General features: G+C 45.9%; 1 protein-coding gene and 1 long non-coding RNA gene across 11 annotated transcripts in view; both read right to left on the reverse strand.

Annotated features, from left to right (window-relative positions):
• Positions 1-17,379, reverse strand: part of EVC (EvC ciliary complex subunit 1) — an 84,976-nt gene that overhangs the window by 15,199 nt on the left and 52,398 nt on the right. For all 10 annotated transcript variants that reach the window (XM_084971478.1, XM_084971476.1, XM_084971477.1 and 7 more), the window contains 2 exons: positions 14,831-15,043; positions 3,462-3,571 (listed from right to left, as the gene is read on the reverse strand). In XM_084971478.1, coding sequence (XP_084827604.1) covers positions 3,462-3,571; positions 14,831-15,043 — 323 coding nt within the window. The remainder of the gene's footprint in view (positions 1-3,461; positions 3,572-14,830; positions 15,044-17,379) is intronic.
• LOC146400297 (uncharacterized) lies at positions 4,822-11,134 on the reverse strand. The gene is made up of 2 exons (XR_014812140.1): positions 11,044-11,134; positions 4,822-9,153 (listed from the first exon to the last, which is right to left on the reverse strand). It is a non-coding gene; the product is annotated as an uncharacterized LOC146400297 (long non-coding RNA).

The raw sequence follows: 17,379 nt of genomic DNA on the forward strand, positions 1-17,379 counted from the left end.
GATACTCATGTCGCAACAGAAGAAAGGGTGGGGGAAAAAACTGTAACTGCAATGTATACATCTAAGGATAACCTGACCCCCTTGCTGTACAGTGGGAAAATAAAAAATAATAATAATAATAATAAGATGAATTTTAGCAGATAATTGAAAACTATGGAAAAATATGAAATGGACATTCTAGAATCAGACACATAGTAAACAACATTAAGGATTCAGTAGATGGGTTTAATAGCAGATAAGACACAGCTGAAGAGAGCAAGAACTGGAAGACAGCTCAAAATAAGTATCTTGACTGAGTCACAGAGAACAAAAGAATGAAAAATGTAGAAGAGCAAGTAAGAGACAAATGATATATGGTGAAAAAACTAATAAATGTGTAACTGGATTCACAATAGCCAAGGCATGGAAACAACCTAAATGTCCAGATAAACAGATAGAGAAGATGTGGTATACATATACAATGGAATACTACACCACTTAGCCATAAAAAAATGAAATGCCATTTGCAGGAACATGGACGGACCTAGAGATTCTCATACAAAGTGAAGTAAGTCAGAAAGAGACAAATATCCTATGATATCACTTATATGTGGAATCTAAAATATGACACAAATGAATTTATCTACAAAACAGAAATAGTCTCACAGACACAGAGAATGAACTTGTGGTTGCCACGGGGGAGTAGGGTGGAGGAGGGAAGGCTTAGGAGTTTATGATTAGCAGATGCAAACTATTACATACAGAACAGATAAAGAAGAAGGTCCTACTGTATTGCACAGGGAACTATATTCAATATCCTATGATAAACCATATTGAAAAATAATATGAAAAAATGTATATATATTTACAACTGAATCCCTTTGCTGTATAGCAAATATTAACACAATATTGTCAATCAACTATAGCCTGTACACTAATTTTTTTTTAATGTGTAATTGGAGCCCCAGGAAGAATTGGGAGAGAATGGACAGAGGAATATTTAAAGAAAAAATGGATGGCTCAGAATCCTCAAAAACTGATGAAAGATAGCAAATCACTTAGTCAAGAAGCACTACAGATTTATTAAAAACAAGCAGGAGGAGTTCCCGTCGTGGTGCAGTGGTTAACGAATCCGACTAGGAACCATGAGGTTGCGGGTTCGGTCCCTGCCCTTGCTCAGTGGGTTAACAATCCGGCGTTGCCGTGAGCTGTGGTGTAGGTTGCAGACGCGGCTCGGATCCCGCGTTGCTGTGGCTCTGGCGTAGGCCGGTGGCTGCAGCTCCGATTTGACCCCTAGCCTGGGAACCTCCATATGCCGCGGGAGCGGCCCAAGAAATAGCAACAACAACAACAACAACAACAAAAAAAAACAAGCAGGAGTTTCCATCATGGCTCAGTGGTTAACGAATCTGACTAGGAACCATGAGGTTGTAGGTTTGATCCCTGGCCTTGTTCAGTGGGTTAAGGATCTGACATTGCCGTGAGCTGTGGTGTAGGTAGCAGATGTGGCTCAGATCCTGCATTGCAGTGGCTCTGGCATAGGCTGGTGGCTACAGCTCTGATTAGACCCCTAGCCTGGGAACCATGGAAAAGACAGAAAGACAAAATAAATAAATAAATATAAAAACAAGCAAATAAGAGATGCACAAAAGACCACATTCATATTTAGGCATATCATAATAAACTGGTGAAAACCAAAGAACAAAAGAAAATCTTGAAAGCAGCCAAAAAAATTGAAATCAGAAGCCAAAAGATTATCCTAAAAAGTATTTAAAAGATAACAACTAAAGTAGGATTCTATACCTAATGAAAACATTCCTCAAAAATTAAGGTGATATAGACATTTTTGGACAAATCCAACCTAAGAGAATTTGTAACCATCAAATCTAAAATAAAGAGAACCTTCATGTAAAAGGAAATAATGACAGATGGAAACTTAAAAGATACAGGAAAGAGCTGAAAGCAATAAAAGGTTAAATCTAAATACTGACTTCATAAAGCCAACGTAATATTCCATGGGGTTGAAAATATGGAGAGTTGTGAAATATCTAATAAAAAAAATAATCTAATTTAGAAAAATTTCTAAATCTAATAAGAAAAATAATCTGGAGTTCCTGTCGTGGCTCAGCAGTCAACGAACCTGACTAGGAACCATGAGGTTGCGGGTTTGATCCCTGGCCTCACTCAGTGGGTTAAGGATCCAGTGTTGCCGTGAACTGTGGTGTAGGTCACAGATGTGGCTTGGATGGGCATTGCTGTGGCTGTGGTATAGGCTGGTGGCTACAGCTCCAATTTGACCCCTAGCCTGAGAACCTCCATATGTCACGGGTATGGACCTAAAAAAAAAAAAAAAAAAAAAAAAAAAAAAAAAAAAAGAAAGAAAAGAAAAGCATAATCTGTGAGGGAGGAATAAATGGATTTAAATCATTCTAAGGTGTTTGTACTGTCCTCAAAGAAGGCATCTATTAACATATATTAGATTCTGACACATCAAGGATGCCACTCAAAATCTCTGAACCATTAAAATCATAGTAAAAGAACATTTAGCTAACAAGCCACAAGACAGATAAAGTAGAAAATAAAACACCTAATCCAAAAGAAGGCAAGAGAGGAGAGAAAAAGGAACAGAAAGCAAGTGGGCAGAACACAAAACAAGCAGCAAGATGAGAGTTTAAAAACCCAAATATATTATCACAAAGTTTTACATTAAATATAAATGGACAAAATATTGTATAATTAAAAGACACAGGTTTTGAGCCTAGACAAATCTTCCAGTAGCTCACTATTGTTCTAATATCACTCACCAGGTTTTCTCTGCTTGTTTCTATCACCTTCTGATGCTTCCCCTGTATTCCCTAATAATATAGCTATCCGCTGGCTTCTTGATATATATGCAAAATAGTTTCCTGGAAAAGGCAGGGCAACTAGAAAATCAGTTATATCAAAATAATTTTTCTCATATGAAATAAGGAAAGATTTTTCAGCAAGCTTGGTGATACCACATTAATAACTATAGAAAAATATTTTAGCTATAAAATTTATTAATCAATGGGGATGACTGAAAATAGGCACAAGAGCTCTTTTCGGGAGTGATGGAAATGTTCTCCATTTGGATCATGGTGATGGGTGCAGACTCTGTAAATTTACTAAAAGTCGTTGAATCGTACACTTAACATATCTAAATTATACACCAAAAAGGTGTTTAAAAGGTTTCTATTAGAGAACTATTTGAAGTGGCCCCATTTTACAGATGAGGAAATTGAGGGTAAGAACGAAGTCATGTGCCCACATCAATCCTGACTCCAAGCTTTCATCCATGGCACTCTGCTATCACTCTGTTTCACCTTTATATTTACAATGTGGTTGGTCTCAAAATGACTGTAAGGGGGTGGGGGAGTTAACCTTACAGATGAGGACACTGAAGTTAGTATGGAGAATCACACAGGACACAAGTCCCCCAACCTCCAGAAAGCTGTACTCACTCTTCACTGAGCCCGCCAAGTTGGTCCAAGACTTGGTGGATGATGCTCTCATGGTCATCCTGCAGGTGTGTCTGCAGCACAGTTGACAGTGTATGTTCCTCCATCCACACCTAAACCCCAGAACAGAGGGACAGGGTCAATTCAAGTTCATTTCATCCATCATTGCTTTATTGGACCATACCTTTTGCTTCTTATTTTTAAAAAGCCCATTCTCCCTTGATTTAATTAAAATCTTAACTTACATTTTCTTCTAAAGTTTTCAAAATTCTTCTTTCTTCATGTACATCTTAAAGCCATTTAATATGAATTTTCTATGGTGTGAGGAAGGGATTTAATTTTCTCTGCATAAGCAGATACTAATTGTTCCAGTACCATTTATCAGATAACTTATCTGTTTATGACTGGCCTGTCATGCCACCTTGTCTGACAGAGTTTCCACATGTACATGAATCTCATTTGAGAGTCTTTCTTTTATTCTGTGGGTCTATTTCTGTACCAATACCTCACTGCTTTAATCCCTATACTTTATAGCAAGACTTCATATCTGCTAGGACAAGTCTTCCCATATTCTCTTGTACAAAACTGTCTTGGATATTCTTGGATGCTTTTCTTTCATATGAATTTTAGGACCAGATAATAAAATTTGGGAAAATGGCTTTTTTTTAAAAATGTTCTTGTAATTGGATTGAATTTATAGACTCATTTGTAGAGAATCGCTATCTTTCCAAATTTAAATTTTCCTATCCAGGAACAAGGCATTTCTCTCAATTCTTACTTTATCCGTTCCCTAGCAAGTGTCTCCATTAAGCTCTTAGAAACATGAGTCAGATTTATTTTTAGGCATCCTATAGCTTTTATTCTGAAGAGGATCTTTATGTAATCATTGTTCTCTACTTCTTTGAAAGTTATTCTATTCTATTTCTATTCCTTCAGTGGTTTTAAAATTTTAACGTACATTCCTGACTCCACAAATCCAAAGTTTATCAACATTTTCTTTACCTTAGGATTCATGACTGTTGGCACTTCTGAAAATTTCTTATCCATTATCACTTTGAATATTATCCCTCCTTCTAGAATTCCTGTAAGACTAAAGAAGTCCCTGCAGCTTTCTTATTTTGCTCCCATGTCTCCTAAACTCTCATGTTTTCTATCTCTTTAGTGCTCCATGTCATATTCTGGACCCCTTCTCACCTTTATCTTCTAGTTCACACAATGTGTCTTCAGCCATATTTAAACTGCTGTTTAACTCATCCATTAAATTTCTGTTTTCATGAGTATGACTTTCATTCATAAAAGCGTGTCATTTTTTAAATCTGTCTTCTTGCATGTCTTGTTTTTATGCTAGCAATTCCTCCTGTTATTTCTTTTTTGTTTGTTTGTTTGAACCATACTTCCTTTATAAGTGCTAACATCTCTTCATCCAAATTTCTCAGTGCTGTGTGTGCTGGCTCTCACTCATGGTGGATTGTTCCTTGTGTGATTTGTAATTTTGGATGTTAGCTCATCTTCAGTGAGGCTTTATCTGTGAAAATCCTGTGAGGCCCAAGGCCGCACAGCTAATAAATAAATGAAAAGAGACTCAAATCTGAGTCTGTCTCCAAAGCTCCAGTCTCTTCTAGCTCCACCTGCTCCTCCCTATCTGGCATCACCAGGAGAAGCACACACCTAGAGCCATGTGGCTGGACTATGTTACACCAAGGGCTGCATCACTAAGGTGAGATTCTTTTACTTTCCCACATCTGTAGCTTTTTTCCTGGAGATGGCCAGGCTGTATGCGGAATAGGGACAAAGCACAGAGGGTGTGAGCAAGCAGCCCAGACTTCAGTTCTCTGGGCCCTTTGATTCATAGCACTTACATGCAATCTCACAAAACCACACTGTGTTCCTTAGAACTTTTCGTTGTCAGTCTTCTTGTGAGGAGTCTATAATAACCTGTCAAGTACTTTGGAAACCAGAACATTCTAGAACATTTTATTAAGTCTACATTCTCTAAAAGGTAAATTAACATCATCCTTAAAATAACACGAGGGGCTTTGGTGTGTGTTTTGAGAATGCAGATAAAACTAACAGCACGATCCAAAGATGGTCCAGAGAATAGACGTCACTGGCCCAGAAGGCGCCTGTGACGGTCACAGCGCCCTCTTTAACATGATCAAATGTAGGTTCATGAGTGTTTAAACTCAGAGGAGTTCCTGTGTGGCTCGGTAGGTAAAGAAGCTGACATAGCATCTGTGAAGAGGAGGGTTTGATCCCTGGCCTCAGTCAGTCGGTTAAGGATCCGGTGTTGCCGCAAGCTGTGACGTAGGTCACAGAGGTGGCTTGGATCCAGTGTTGCCATGGCTGTGGTGTAGGTTGGCAGCTGCAGCTCGGATTCAACCCCTACCCTGGGAACTTCCATATGTCTCATGTGTGGCCGTAAAAAGAAAGAAAGAAAGGGAGAAAGAGAGAGAGGGGGAGGGAGGAAGGAAGGAAGGGAGGAAGGAAGGAAGACAGAAATTCAGAAGCAAAAAGCTGCTTCAGAGGGCTAGACTGCTGACCCTGCTCATTGCTATCAGGTCACTTTGTGGTTTCCAATCTCTTGGAAAAGGAACCAACAGTTAGTGCATGGCTAGCACCTGCTCCGGGGTTTAGAGCATCTCCTATAAACAGGGTGGGTTTACAGGTGGGGCAGGTTCTGAGTCAACACCTAAGGTGAACACTGGAGTGCTGCCATGGCATGGCACTTCACTTTTAAAAGCACAGTCAGAGGAAGCCTCATGGGGAAGGTGGCGTGGCAGGAAGACTGGAGCAGGAGGAGTAAGCCAGGGAGCCGGAGGAACACAAGGATGCCAGGGAGGCTGGAGGGGAGTGAGCCTTGGAGACAGAGTAGAGGTTGGAGGGTAACCAGGTCCTGACATGTAGGGCTGTGTGAGGCATAGCGAGAATTCTGGCTCCTGCCCTGCATGAAATGAGTAGGGGGTTTTGAGCTGAGAAATGACACGATGTGACACTGTCTTTGATCAAATCTAATGTCTCAGTGATTATGAGACGCACCGTTATTTTAGGTATCACGCAGAGAGAAAAATCACTGCCAATTAAATTACGATGCATCTCAATTTCGGAGACATGAACTGCTATCAAGACCTGCATCTGAATAATGAGCAGTACATGTTCTGTTTTAAAAGCATCACTCCGGAGCCGGGAGCGACCAAGACGGCGGAATAGGAAGACCCTAAGCTCACCTCCTCCCAGGGCACGTGAATATTACAACTATTTACAGAGCAACTACTCATGAGAAAGACCTGAGGGCCAGCAGAGAAAATCTACAACTAAAGGCGTAAAGAAGGAACCACCTTGAGATGGCAGAGCCATCCTAGAGCCAAGTCCTGGGTGGGTGACTCCAGGTGAGAGACCCCCAAATGGGAGGGGAACTAACTGCAGTTCTGCTCCCCAAGGAACCCCCACATGGACTTCCCCACCAGGGGTCCTGCACTGGGAAGATGGACCCCAAGAACATTCGGCTTTGAAGGCCAGCAGGGCTTATTTTCAGGAGAGCTGGAGGGCTGCGGGAAATCGAGATCCATCCTCAAACAGCACACAACGTCTCCCACGTTCTGGGACTCAGGACAGAAGCAGTCATTTGGAAGGATCCTGGGTTAGACCCACCTGCTGAGCTTGGAGAGCCTCCCCAAGAAGCAGCAGGTGACCAGAGCTCCCCCTGGGGACCCAGATGCTGGCAACAGCCCTTTGGGGAGCCTGTTCTACCATGAGGACACTGGTGCTGGTAGCACCATTTGGGCATCCTCCTTCTAGCTTCTTAGCTCTGGGATCCAGCCTCACCTGCCAGCCTATCCCTGGCATCAGTACTGGGACATTCAGGCCAAGTGGCTAGTCCGGCAGGGACCCAGCCCCTCCCACCCCCAGGCCAAGTGCCTTAAGACCCTGCAGCCTCCAACTGGTCCTGAACACGGACACCAGAGGGCCCAGGACCCTGCCCTGCCCACCAGTGGCCCCACCCCAGCGCTGGGACCCCCAGGACCTTGCATCCTGAGACACCGGGGCCTGGCTCTGCCCACCACTGGGCCAGCACTCGCCCCAGGGCCAGCGTCACCCATCCGTGGTCTTAGTAATATTTTATTTTTTTTAATGTTTCCTCAGGTAAGGGAAACAGAAGCAAAAATAAACAAATGAGACTAAACAAAACTAAAAAGGTTCTGCACAGAGAAGGAAACTAACAACAAACCCAAAAGGCTGCCTCCTGAACGGTAGAAGGTATTTGCACACTCGACATCCCCTAAGGGGTTAAGACCCAAAATAGATAAAAACTCATCAACTCAACAGCAGAAAACCAAACAACCCCATTAAAAACTGGGCAGAGGATCGGAATAGGCAATTTTCCAAAGAAGACCTGCAGACGGTCCCCAGGCTCATGAAAGGATGCTCAGCGTCATTCACCATCAGGACATGCACAGCAAAACCACAGCGGGGCCACCGCCTTACACCTCTCTGAGCACTCTTATCAAAAAGACCACACCTGTTGGCGAGGATGCGGAGGAAAGGGAACCCTCGTACGCAGGTCGTGGGGCTGTGAGCTGGTACAGCCATTAGAGACGACACCATGGAGAGTCCTCAAAATGCTAAAGATAAAACCACCACACCATCCAGAAATTCTGCTCCTGGGTATTCATTCAAAGAAAATGAAAACCCTAATTAGAAAAGACAGCCGCACCCCTTCGTTCATTGCAGCCTTATTTACAATAGTCAAGATATGGAAGCAAACCACGTGCTGATCAACCTGCTTATCAAATGAATGGATAAGGAGGGTGTGACACACACATATGCACGCATGCATGCATGCGCACACACAGTGGAATCTACTCAGCCATAAACAAGAATGAAATCTTGCCATTTGCGACGACACGGACAAACCTGGAAGTTATTACGTTCAGTGAAGTAAGTCAGACAAATACAAAGATAACATGTTTTCTCTTATATGTGAAATCTAAAAACAAAACAAATGAACCTATGTAACAAAACAGAATCAGAATCACATATACGGAGAACAATAGATGGTTGCCAGAGGCAACGGGGTCTGGACAGGACAGAAATAGGTGAGGGAGGTTAAGAGATACAAACTTCAGGAGTTCCCGTCATGGCTCAGTGGTTAACAAACCCGATTAGTATCCGTGAGGACACAGGTTCAATCCCCAGCCTTGATCAGTGGGTTAAGGACGCCGACGTGGTTCAGATCCCACGTTGCTGTGGCTGTGGCGTAGGCTGGCGGCTACAGCTCTGATGGGACCCCTAGCCTGGGAACCTCCATATGCCATGGGTGTGGCTGTAAAAGGCCAAAAAACAAAAGAGATACAAACTTCGGTTGCAAAATAAATGAGTCACAGGTATGAAATGTACAGCCTGAGGAATGTAGTCAATAATTATTTAATATCTTTGTATGGCGATGGGTCATAACTAGACTTAGTGTAAGGATCCCTTTGAAAGGTACAGATACCCTGAACCACTGTGTTGTACTGTGGGTCACTTATACTTCAGAAACAAACAAACAAGCCCATAGGAAAAGAGATCAGGGAGTTCCCTTGGCAGCTCTGCGGTTAACAAACCCGACTCGGATCCATGAGGATGCGGGGTTGCTCCCTGGCCTCGCTCAGTGGGTGAAGGATCTGGCGTTGCCATGAGCTGTGGCGCAGGCTGGCAGCTGCAGCTCCGATTCACCCCCTCGCCTGGGAACTCCCATATGCCGTGGGTCCGGGCCTAAAAACCAAAAAGAAAAAGAAAAAATAGAAAAAGAGATTCGATTTGTGGTTACCAGAGGTGGGGGATGGGAGGAGGAGGAAATGGACGAAAACCATCAAAAGGTACCAACTTCCACTTAGAAATAAACATGAGGGGTCACACGGAACACGATAAATAGAACTAACGCTGCTCTACGTTACACAGGGGAGTTAAGAAAATAAATCCTGGAGTTCCCGTCGTGGTGCAGTGGTTGACGAATCCAACTAGGAACCATGAGGTTGCAGGTTCGATCCCTGGCCTCGCTCAGGGGGTTAAGGATCCGGCATTGCCGTGAGCTGTGGTGTAGGTTGCAGACGTGGCTCGGATCCAGTGTTGCTGTGGCTGTGCTGTGGTGTAGGCCGGCAGCTGTAGCTCCAATTCGACCCCCAGCCTGGGAACGTCCATGTGCTGTGGATGTGGCCCTAAAAAGTGAAAAAAAAATCTGCAGGCCTATTCATCATCTAAACAAGGATCACATCAGAGAGCTGAGCTCAGGAATGGACTCTGAGCAGGAGAAACAAATGCGGGTGTTGATGGCCCTGGGTCCAACCTCCCCAGAGGAACTGAATCCGGCCAAAACCACGTGAGTGAGCGTGGAAGCTGTTCTTCTCCAGTCCAGCCTTCGGATGAGACCCTGTGGGCAGCCCTGATTGCAGCCTGTGAGATTCCCCCCGCAGAGAACCTGGCTCTGACCCACAGAAGCTGGATAGAGAAAGGCGTGTTGTTTAGAGCTACTGGTCCGGGCTTATTTGTGATGCAGAGTGTGTGAGGAGATGAGATCCCTAAGGCAGTGCGGGATAAAGAGGATCCCGGACGGCATCCGAGTCTCCGATAGTCAGAGAGGAGAGCAACGAGGAGGAACCAGCAAAGGAGACTGAGAAGGAGCCACCACTGAAGTGGCATCACCTGCCACGCTCCTTGTTCGCAATGCAGATGTTGTGTGGTGGTGCATGAGTTTCCCAGCGTTGCCGCAACAAAGGACCACAGCTTTCGTCACTTAAAACCACATAAATGTATTAGCTTATAGTTCCAGAGGTCAGAAGTCTGATTTGGGGCTCAAGCAGCTAAAACCAAGGTGTCAGCAGCCCTACATTCCTCTGGAAGGTTCCTCGCCTTTCCAGCTTTTCGAGGCCAGCAGCTGCATTCCTTGGCTTGTAGCCCCTTCCTCCGCCTTCCAATCCAGGGATGGCTGGCGGACCTTCCTCACATCCCAGACCAGGACATGACCTGTTCTGCATCCCTGGTCATTACCTTGGGCTCACCTGCACAATCGGGATAATCTCCCATGGTCAAGATTCTTTTTTTTTTTTTTTTCTTTTCTTTTTGCGGCCACACCTGCGGCATACGGACATTCCTGGGCTGGGAGTTGAATTGGAGCTGCAGCTGCCAGCCTATGCCACAGCCATGGCAATGCCAGATCTGAGCCACATCTGTGACCTACACCGCAGCTCACCCAGATCCTCAACCCATTGAGCGAGGCCAGAGATCAAACCCGCATCCTCAGGGGTACTAATCAAGTTCTTAACCCATTGAGCCACAACAGGAACTCCTCAAGATTCTTAACTTCACGCCTGCCAAGTCCCCTCTGCCATGTAAGGTCACAGTCACAGCTTCTGGGAATTAAGATGGGGACGCGGAGTTCCCATCGTGGCGCAGTGGTTAACGAATCCGACTAGGAACCATGAGGTTGCAGGTTCGATCCCTGGCCTTGCTCAGTGGGTTAAGGATCCGGCGTTGCCATGAGCTGTGGTGTAGGTCGCAGACGTGGCTTGGATCCCTCGTTGCTGTGGCTCTGGTGTAGGCCGGTGGCTACAGCTCCAGTTAGACCCCTAGCCGGGGAACATCCATATGCCAAGGGTGCGGCCCTAGAAAAGACAAAAAAAAAAAAAAAAAAAAAAAAAAAAGACGGGTACGCCTGTGAGGGGATGTCAGGCATCTTTCCGCCGAACCCCGTGAACGGGGGAGAGCTCAGAAACCCACATCAGCACAGATCATATTTAGGGAACTACCATTCCGCAACCTGTTCCAACTGTGTGACCGACAAACTCCACAATATTTAACACCTTCCGTGAGGAATAGGGTACAAAGTCACCAAGGCCCTTTGAATAGAAAATACGCGGAAAGTGCATTTCATAGTCTGGGTGTGTGTTTGATTTTCCATGAAGAGTTTTGTTGGTGCTTTTCTTCTCTGGACTAAATATTCATCTGAACCGCAGAAAGTTCATCTCTCATTTTTATCATCAATGAAGAAATATGGCAAGTGGGAGAGAATTCGGATCTCTAAATATCTTGTGCGGTAATTTAAGGCAATTAAACCATCAATCAGGAAATTAATTTTGACATTCACACTTGGAGAAAACCGTCTTGGGCCATACTTATTTCATCAGTTGATGAGGTCATTAACTTTCAGGCTCGCTTCTTGCATGCAAAATGCCTCTTGAAATGCTTCTGCACAGGCGAAGGAAAATTCCCACACAAGCATAGGCTCACGAAGCAAATAGATAAAAAAACAATCAGAAGCTATGCACTGTCTGATATTGGCTCAAATAACCTAAGACTCAATAATTGGAGGATTTGAGACGAGTCATGGGTGTTCGCCTAATAATTTATCAGAAATGGAATTCTGGATTTTTTCAATGTCAATGTCCTTAAGTGATTAAACAGATGCTGTGCAGAAGGTCTTAACCTGCATTATCTGGCAGCAACTCTGTTGGGTATTTTGAGCTCTATTTTTCACAGGAAAGCTGAGGTTTGGAGAAATTTAGCAAGCATGCAGAATCACAGAGCTGTGGGAGGTCAGTGAACTGGCTAAACTCACCCAGCCCATTAAGGGGGTTGCTCTGGTTCAAAGTCAAGCATTCAGCTTCCAAGGTCAGAAGCCTACCTGCAAACTACAACTGCCTCTAAAAGGCCTGACCCTCACTGGGGAGCCAGCATCAGAGGCACATTTGGAGCGCTCACCTGGTGAGCTTTCCAAACCCCTGAGGCCCAGATTTCCCTCTTCCTCCCTAGAGATGATAAACCATGTGGCCTGGAGCCCGGGATTGGTATGAACCGGATGAATTCAGCATCACTGCCATCCCTTGATGACCCTATGATAATTCCCAAAGCGGCATTATTGTTGCTGGAAATGCCGCAAAGCTTTCCTGAGCATCTGCGAGAATCCAGTTCCCGGGCTTTGAATAAGGAAGTGAAATGAGAAAAGCACGGCTGCTGTCCTCCAGGAACTCACAACCAAATGCAGGAGACTACAAGCTACCAGTGACAGGGCAGCACGATGCCGCTGACGGCAGACTGAAATTAACTAGGAGGAGGTCTAATACAAGGAAAAAGCAGAAACTAGGCCCCGTGCCCGTCCCGTCGCTGGGCGGCCCCGAGTCTGCATGAGAGTCTCCTTCATCTATTGGTACTTTGGACAGCTCCCATCAGAAAACTTCTGATGCATCAGCTGGGTATTCCTTTTATTTCTTTCTTTATTTTTTTTGTCTTTTTCCAGGGCTGCACTCGCGGCATATGGAGGTTTCCAGGCTGGGGGTCCGATTGGAGCTATAGCCACCGGCCTACGCCAGAGTCACAGCAATGCGGCATCTGAGCCACGTCTTTGACCTACACCACAGCTCAGGGCAATGCTGGATCCTTAACCCACTGAGCGAGGCCAGGGATCAAACCTGCAACCTCATGGTTCCTAGGCAGATTCGTTAACCACTGAGCCACGACAGGAACTCTGCGTATTCTTTTTAACCAATTGAACACTCTACATAGAGAGACGGGGTGTTTCTTTTTAAAAAATGAAAAAAAGAGAAGGATGATATAGAACCAATTTTCAACTAATTACGATGGAATAGCATACTATTGGAGGTAGACATTCTTTTAATTATAAAAATGCCCCTTCGATATAATGTACACACAGGGAATATTGTCAGTAATATAGGAACCGCTTTGTATGGGGACAGATGGTTGCTGGTATGAATGAGGTGATCAAATCATAACATATAAACATATCAAATCATTGTGTTGTACCCTTGAAACTAGTAATTGCATGTTAAATATAACAATTTGTTTAAATAATAACAATAAATGTATTAAAACATGAAAAAAAAGAGAGACAAGGAGTTCCCATTGTGCCTCAGTGGATTAAGAACCTGACTAGTATCCATAAGGATGTGGGTTCGAACCCCGTCCTCAGTGGGTGAAGGATCCGGCGTTGCCATGAACTGGGTGTAGGTCACAGACTTAGCTTGGATCCTGCATTGCTGTGGCTGTGGTGTAGGCCAACACCTGCAGCTCCCACTTGACTGCTAGCCTGGGAACTTCCACATGCCTCGGGTGTGGCCCTAAAAAGCAAAAGGAAGGAAGGAAAGAAGGAAGGAAGAGAGAGAAAGACAGACACAAAGACACAAGGTGTTTCTTATGAGAAGCACCTATGGGGTGGGCAGTCCAGCGCCGGGACAGGCTGCATCTCTGCCCCACCTTCCCAAGCAATCAGCCTCATTCTCCTGTTCTCCAGCATCCCGCCTCTAAGTCAAAGGATGGCCACTGTGCCTCCAGCCTCTTTACCTGCCCTAGGCAGGAACAACTAGGCAGCTGAAGAAGCAGCTGTCTCCTAGCAACACCTGGCCTTTGCACGAGGGAACAAGCCCTGGGCAGGGACCCTTGTCTCACTGGCCAGAACTATCACTGGCCACCCCTCAGTACTGGGATCATTATGGTCTCTGGTGTGTAGGAAAGCAGGAAAGGAAGTGCAGGCATTTTCGGGTGTCACATGTGGAGACTGGATGGGTTTTATTTAAATAAAACTGATGTCTATTTGTTTCCTATGGCTGCTATAACACATCACTTAAGCTCTGGCTTTAAAACAACGCAAACTTCGTATGTTACTGTTCTAGGGGTCGGAAGTCTGAAATGAAATGAATAAGAGGGGGAGGCTGGGGGGGGTGCAGGGATCTGTTCCTTGCCTTTTCCAGCTTCTCGGGGCTGCCCGCCGCCCTTGGCTGACACCCACATCAGTGCAGCCTCTGCTTAGGTCATCACGCCTCCTCCTCCGACTCCGACCCTCCTCCTTCCTTCTTAGAAGGACCCGTGTGATGGCACTGGACCCCCGCAGAAAACGCCGAATAATCCTCACATCCCCAGATCCTTCACTTAACGCATCTGCAAGGTCCCTTTCGCCAAGTTAGGTGCCACACTCACAGGTCCTGAAGATTAGGGTGTGGGGGCGTTATTCCATCAGCCACATCTACGCACGGCTTTAACAATGAAATAGACTTGACGGGAAAACGGGAGTGCCGGGTGCGGCCCCTCCCCCCTCAAGTCCACTCCCTTGAAAAACCGCCTCCTGTCATTGAGTCCTATTGCTCCAGAGAACGGGCTTTGCTGCCCTTCTGGTTGGCTCAGCCGAAGGCATCGCCTACCAACATCCTATCCTGGGAGAGGAGGGCTCTCTGCTCCCACCCCCCTTGATGGGCTGTGGTGAAAGGCTGGCAACCAGAAGCTTGGTCAAGCGCCCAGCCCTAGGGATGCTCCGGGAAGGACAGCGCTCATCATCCTTCACACGCTTTTACACCCTGCAGACTCTGGACCCATTTTACAAACTACTGCACCTGCTTTTCTTGCTCCTGGAGATCTTGGAAGAGTTTCCACTGCTGACTCCGGAAGCGATCCGACTTCCCCAGCTGCAGGGCTGCGTTCTCCTGGGCCTCCTGCTTCAGGTACTCACACTCAGCCTGGGAGAGGCCGGTCACACGGGGGAGCGTCTGAAGGAACAAGACGTCCACGAACTTCTGGAACGTATCCATGGCGCTGCGGTACAGCTCCTGAGGCCGAGAGCCACAGATGGGGTTACAAGTTCGGTTCTCCTCCAGGGCAGGGCTGTGAGCGTCCCACAAGACACAGAAAACCCAACAGAGGGAACTCTCAGATCGCACACATGCACACGCGTGCACACACACACAGTCTTACGAAACACCTGCTGCCTCCCAGCCCTCTCACCCCCACTGGTCCAGCCCCAGACCTGCATCCTGACTGCCGAGCCCTTAATCACTAGCATCGCCTCCAAACCTCCATCCAGATTATTTTCACAACCTGGTCTCCCCGCCTCCCCCCACCTTCCACACCGAGGGAGGTATTCGCACAGCACGGGGTTTTTAACCTCAGCTCAAACGCCTCCGAAGGCCTCTCTTCCCATCACAATTGGAGTGGCCTGGCAGGGCTTTGAGGTGGTCCTGCCTCGTTTCTCACCATTCTGGTCCTTCATCCCACTTCCCCGACTCCATTCGCTTGCTAGAAATGTATTTATTTCATTGTGAAAAACAAAAACCCATCGCTGATAATGTACTAAATACCGCTGAATCCACCGTCCAGTTTTCCTTTTGCTTTCAGATTAAAAACACTACGTCTTCCAGGTTAAGTCGGAATCCTTCATGTTCCATCTGCCGTTCTTTCCCCGTCCCCCCCAAGCCTCCTCTGAGATAGGCATCCCCATGAATTCAGCATCTCTGTCTCCTACTGAGGTTTCTATACTTTCACTATATACGATGTCTGCAGACATGGCGTTGGATGTGTGTGTTAATTCAGATAAATGGCATCTCACTGCATCTTTCATTATACAGCTGCTTTTCCAGGCCTCTCCTCTTTGCCCTCTGTCCAAGCACTTCCACACCTAAAATGGACTCCTGTTTACCTTGCAAAACCCCTGCAAAATAACGCTTTTTTTTCTGTGAAGCCTTGCCTGGACCTCTGAGACTAATGTGGGCATTTCTGACCCTGGACCCCCACAGGAATGTGGTTACCCTGTCAGAGCATCAAAACTACAATTCACCTGTCATCCCTCCTGAACCACAACCCCCTGACGGCAGAGGCTGCCTCACGCATACTCAGATCTGTATCCACATCGCACATCCTCCTAGACCAAGCCCCAAGCACAGTTTCCGAATGCACCACGCACCAGCACGACGTGGAATGCCCGTTCCCCTTTCTCCCTCTAAGAATTCCCCACACCAACTCAGCTTGAGGTCTCCTCTTCTGGGAAGGTGTCCTGATCACAGGCGCTTTTGTGGTCACCGGCTATTCGATTACCCTTGTCAGGGACTAGACCATGAGGTTTCCTAAGAACAAAATCTTATCGCCTTGGTATGTGTAATGCCTAGAAGAGCACCTGGCAGGTAATAATATTATAATTGTTGATGAGGAATTCGTACCATGGGCCAGAGAGGGTTATAAACATTTTTCTTTTCTTTCTTCCTTTTTTTTTTTTTTAATTTTAGCTACACCTGCAGCATATGGAAGCTTCTGGGCCAGGGACAGAATCCAAGCCACAGCAGATCCTTAACCCACCATGCCACAGTGGGAACTCCATAAACACATTTCTTGTATAATCTCATTCATCCTTCCAAGAGTCCAAAGAAGGTGTTCTATTACAATTACCATTATTTTAGACATGAGGAAACTAAGACCCAGAGAAGATAAGTAACAGGACAGTTGCAGAGGGAAGGGCATGGTGGTGGATGTAGGACGATTGGATTCAGGCTCTTAATCCATATCCTACAAGGATAATTGTTTTATGGGGAAAAAAAAAATTCTCAGCACCTCCTCTGCTGTGCCGAAGTCATATTTGGCGTGCTCATCTGAAACCGATTTCTCCCACCAAGGATGATTTTTTTTAAAAAGCTGGATAAAATGTCTGCGACATCATCACAAATGTTCAAAGAGCTAACAAGGTAGGGAAGAGTGCTTGGGCCAAGGTCCGAGAGAAGATGCCCTCAGAGAAGCAAGTCCAGCCCTTGGGCTGTGTTTGCACAGAGGGTGGGGGTCAATTCAGAGGAGACGGCTGCCCAGCTGATGGACCTCTGACAGCCTCCCGCAGTCCCAGGGACAGAAGGGGGAGCTCACGGCTCACCATGGCTTGGGGCCTGTTAAACCATTCCATGCCTAGGGCTGGAACCCAGAAAGCGGCACCAGAGACACAGGAGTGAAATGGAAGGAAACCAGATCCAACCGGTTTAAGCACAGTGCAGCCTGGAGTCTGCTCGTCTCATGGTTGACCCAGTGTCTTTCAAGCCTTGATCTTGAATGAAGGTGATTCTGGATCATGAGAGGCCTGCTCATGTGGCAGAAGCAAAGGAAAACCGTTTTGGAGGCAGAGAGCATTTCT

This window comes from Sus scrofa, chromosome 8 (genome assembly GCF_054392235.1).
Source record: "Sus scrofa isolate SSC_HxYL_T2T_F1_AM1 chromosome 8, Sscrofa_HxYL_maternal_Yorkshire_Landrace_v2.0, whole genome shotgun sequence".
In the NCBI taxonomy this organism is placed as follows: domain Eukaryota; kingdom Metazoa; phylum Chordata; class Mammalia; order Artiodactyla; family Suidae; genus Sus; species Sus scrofa.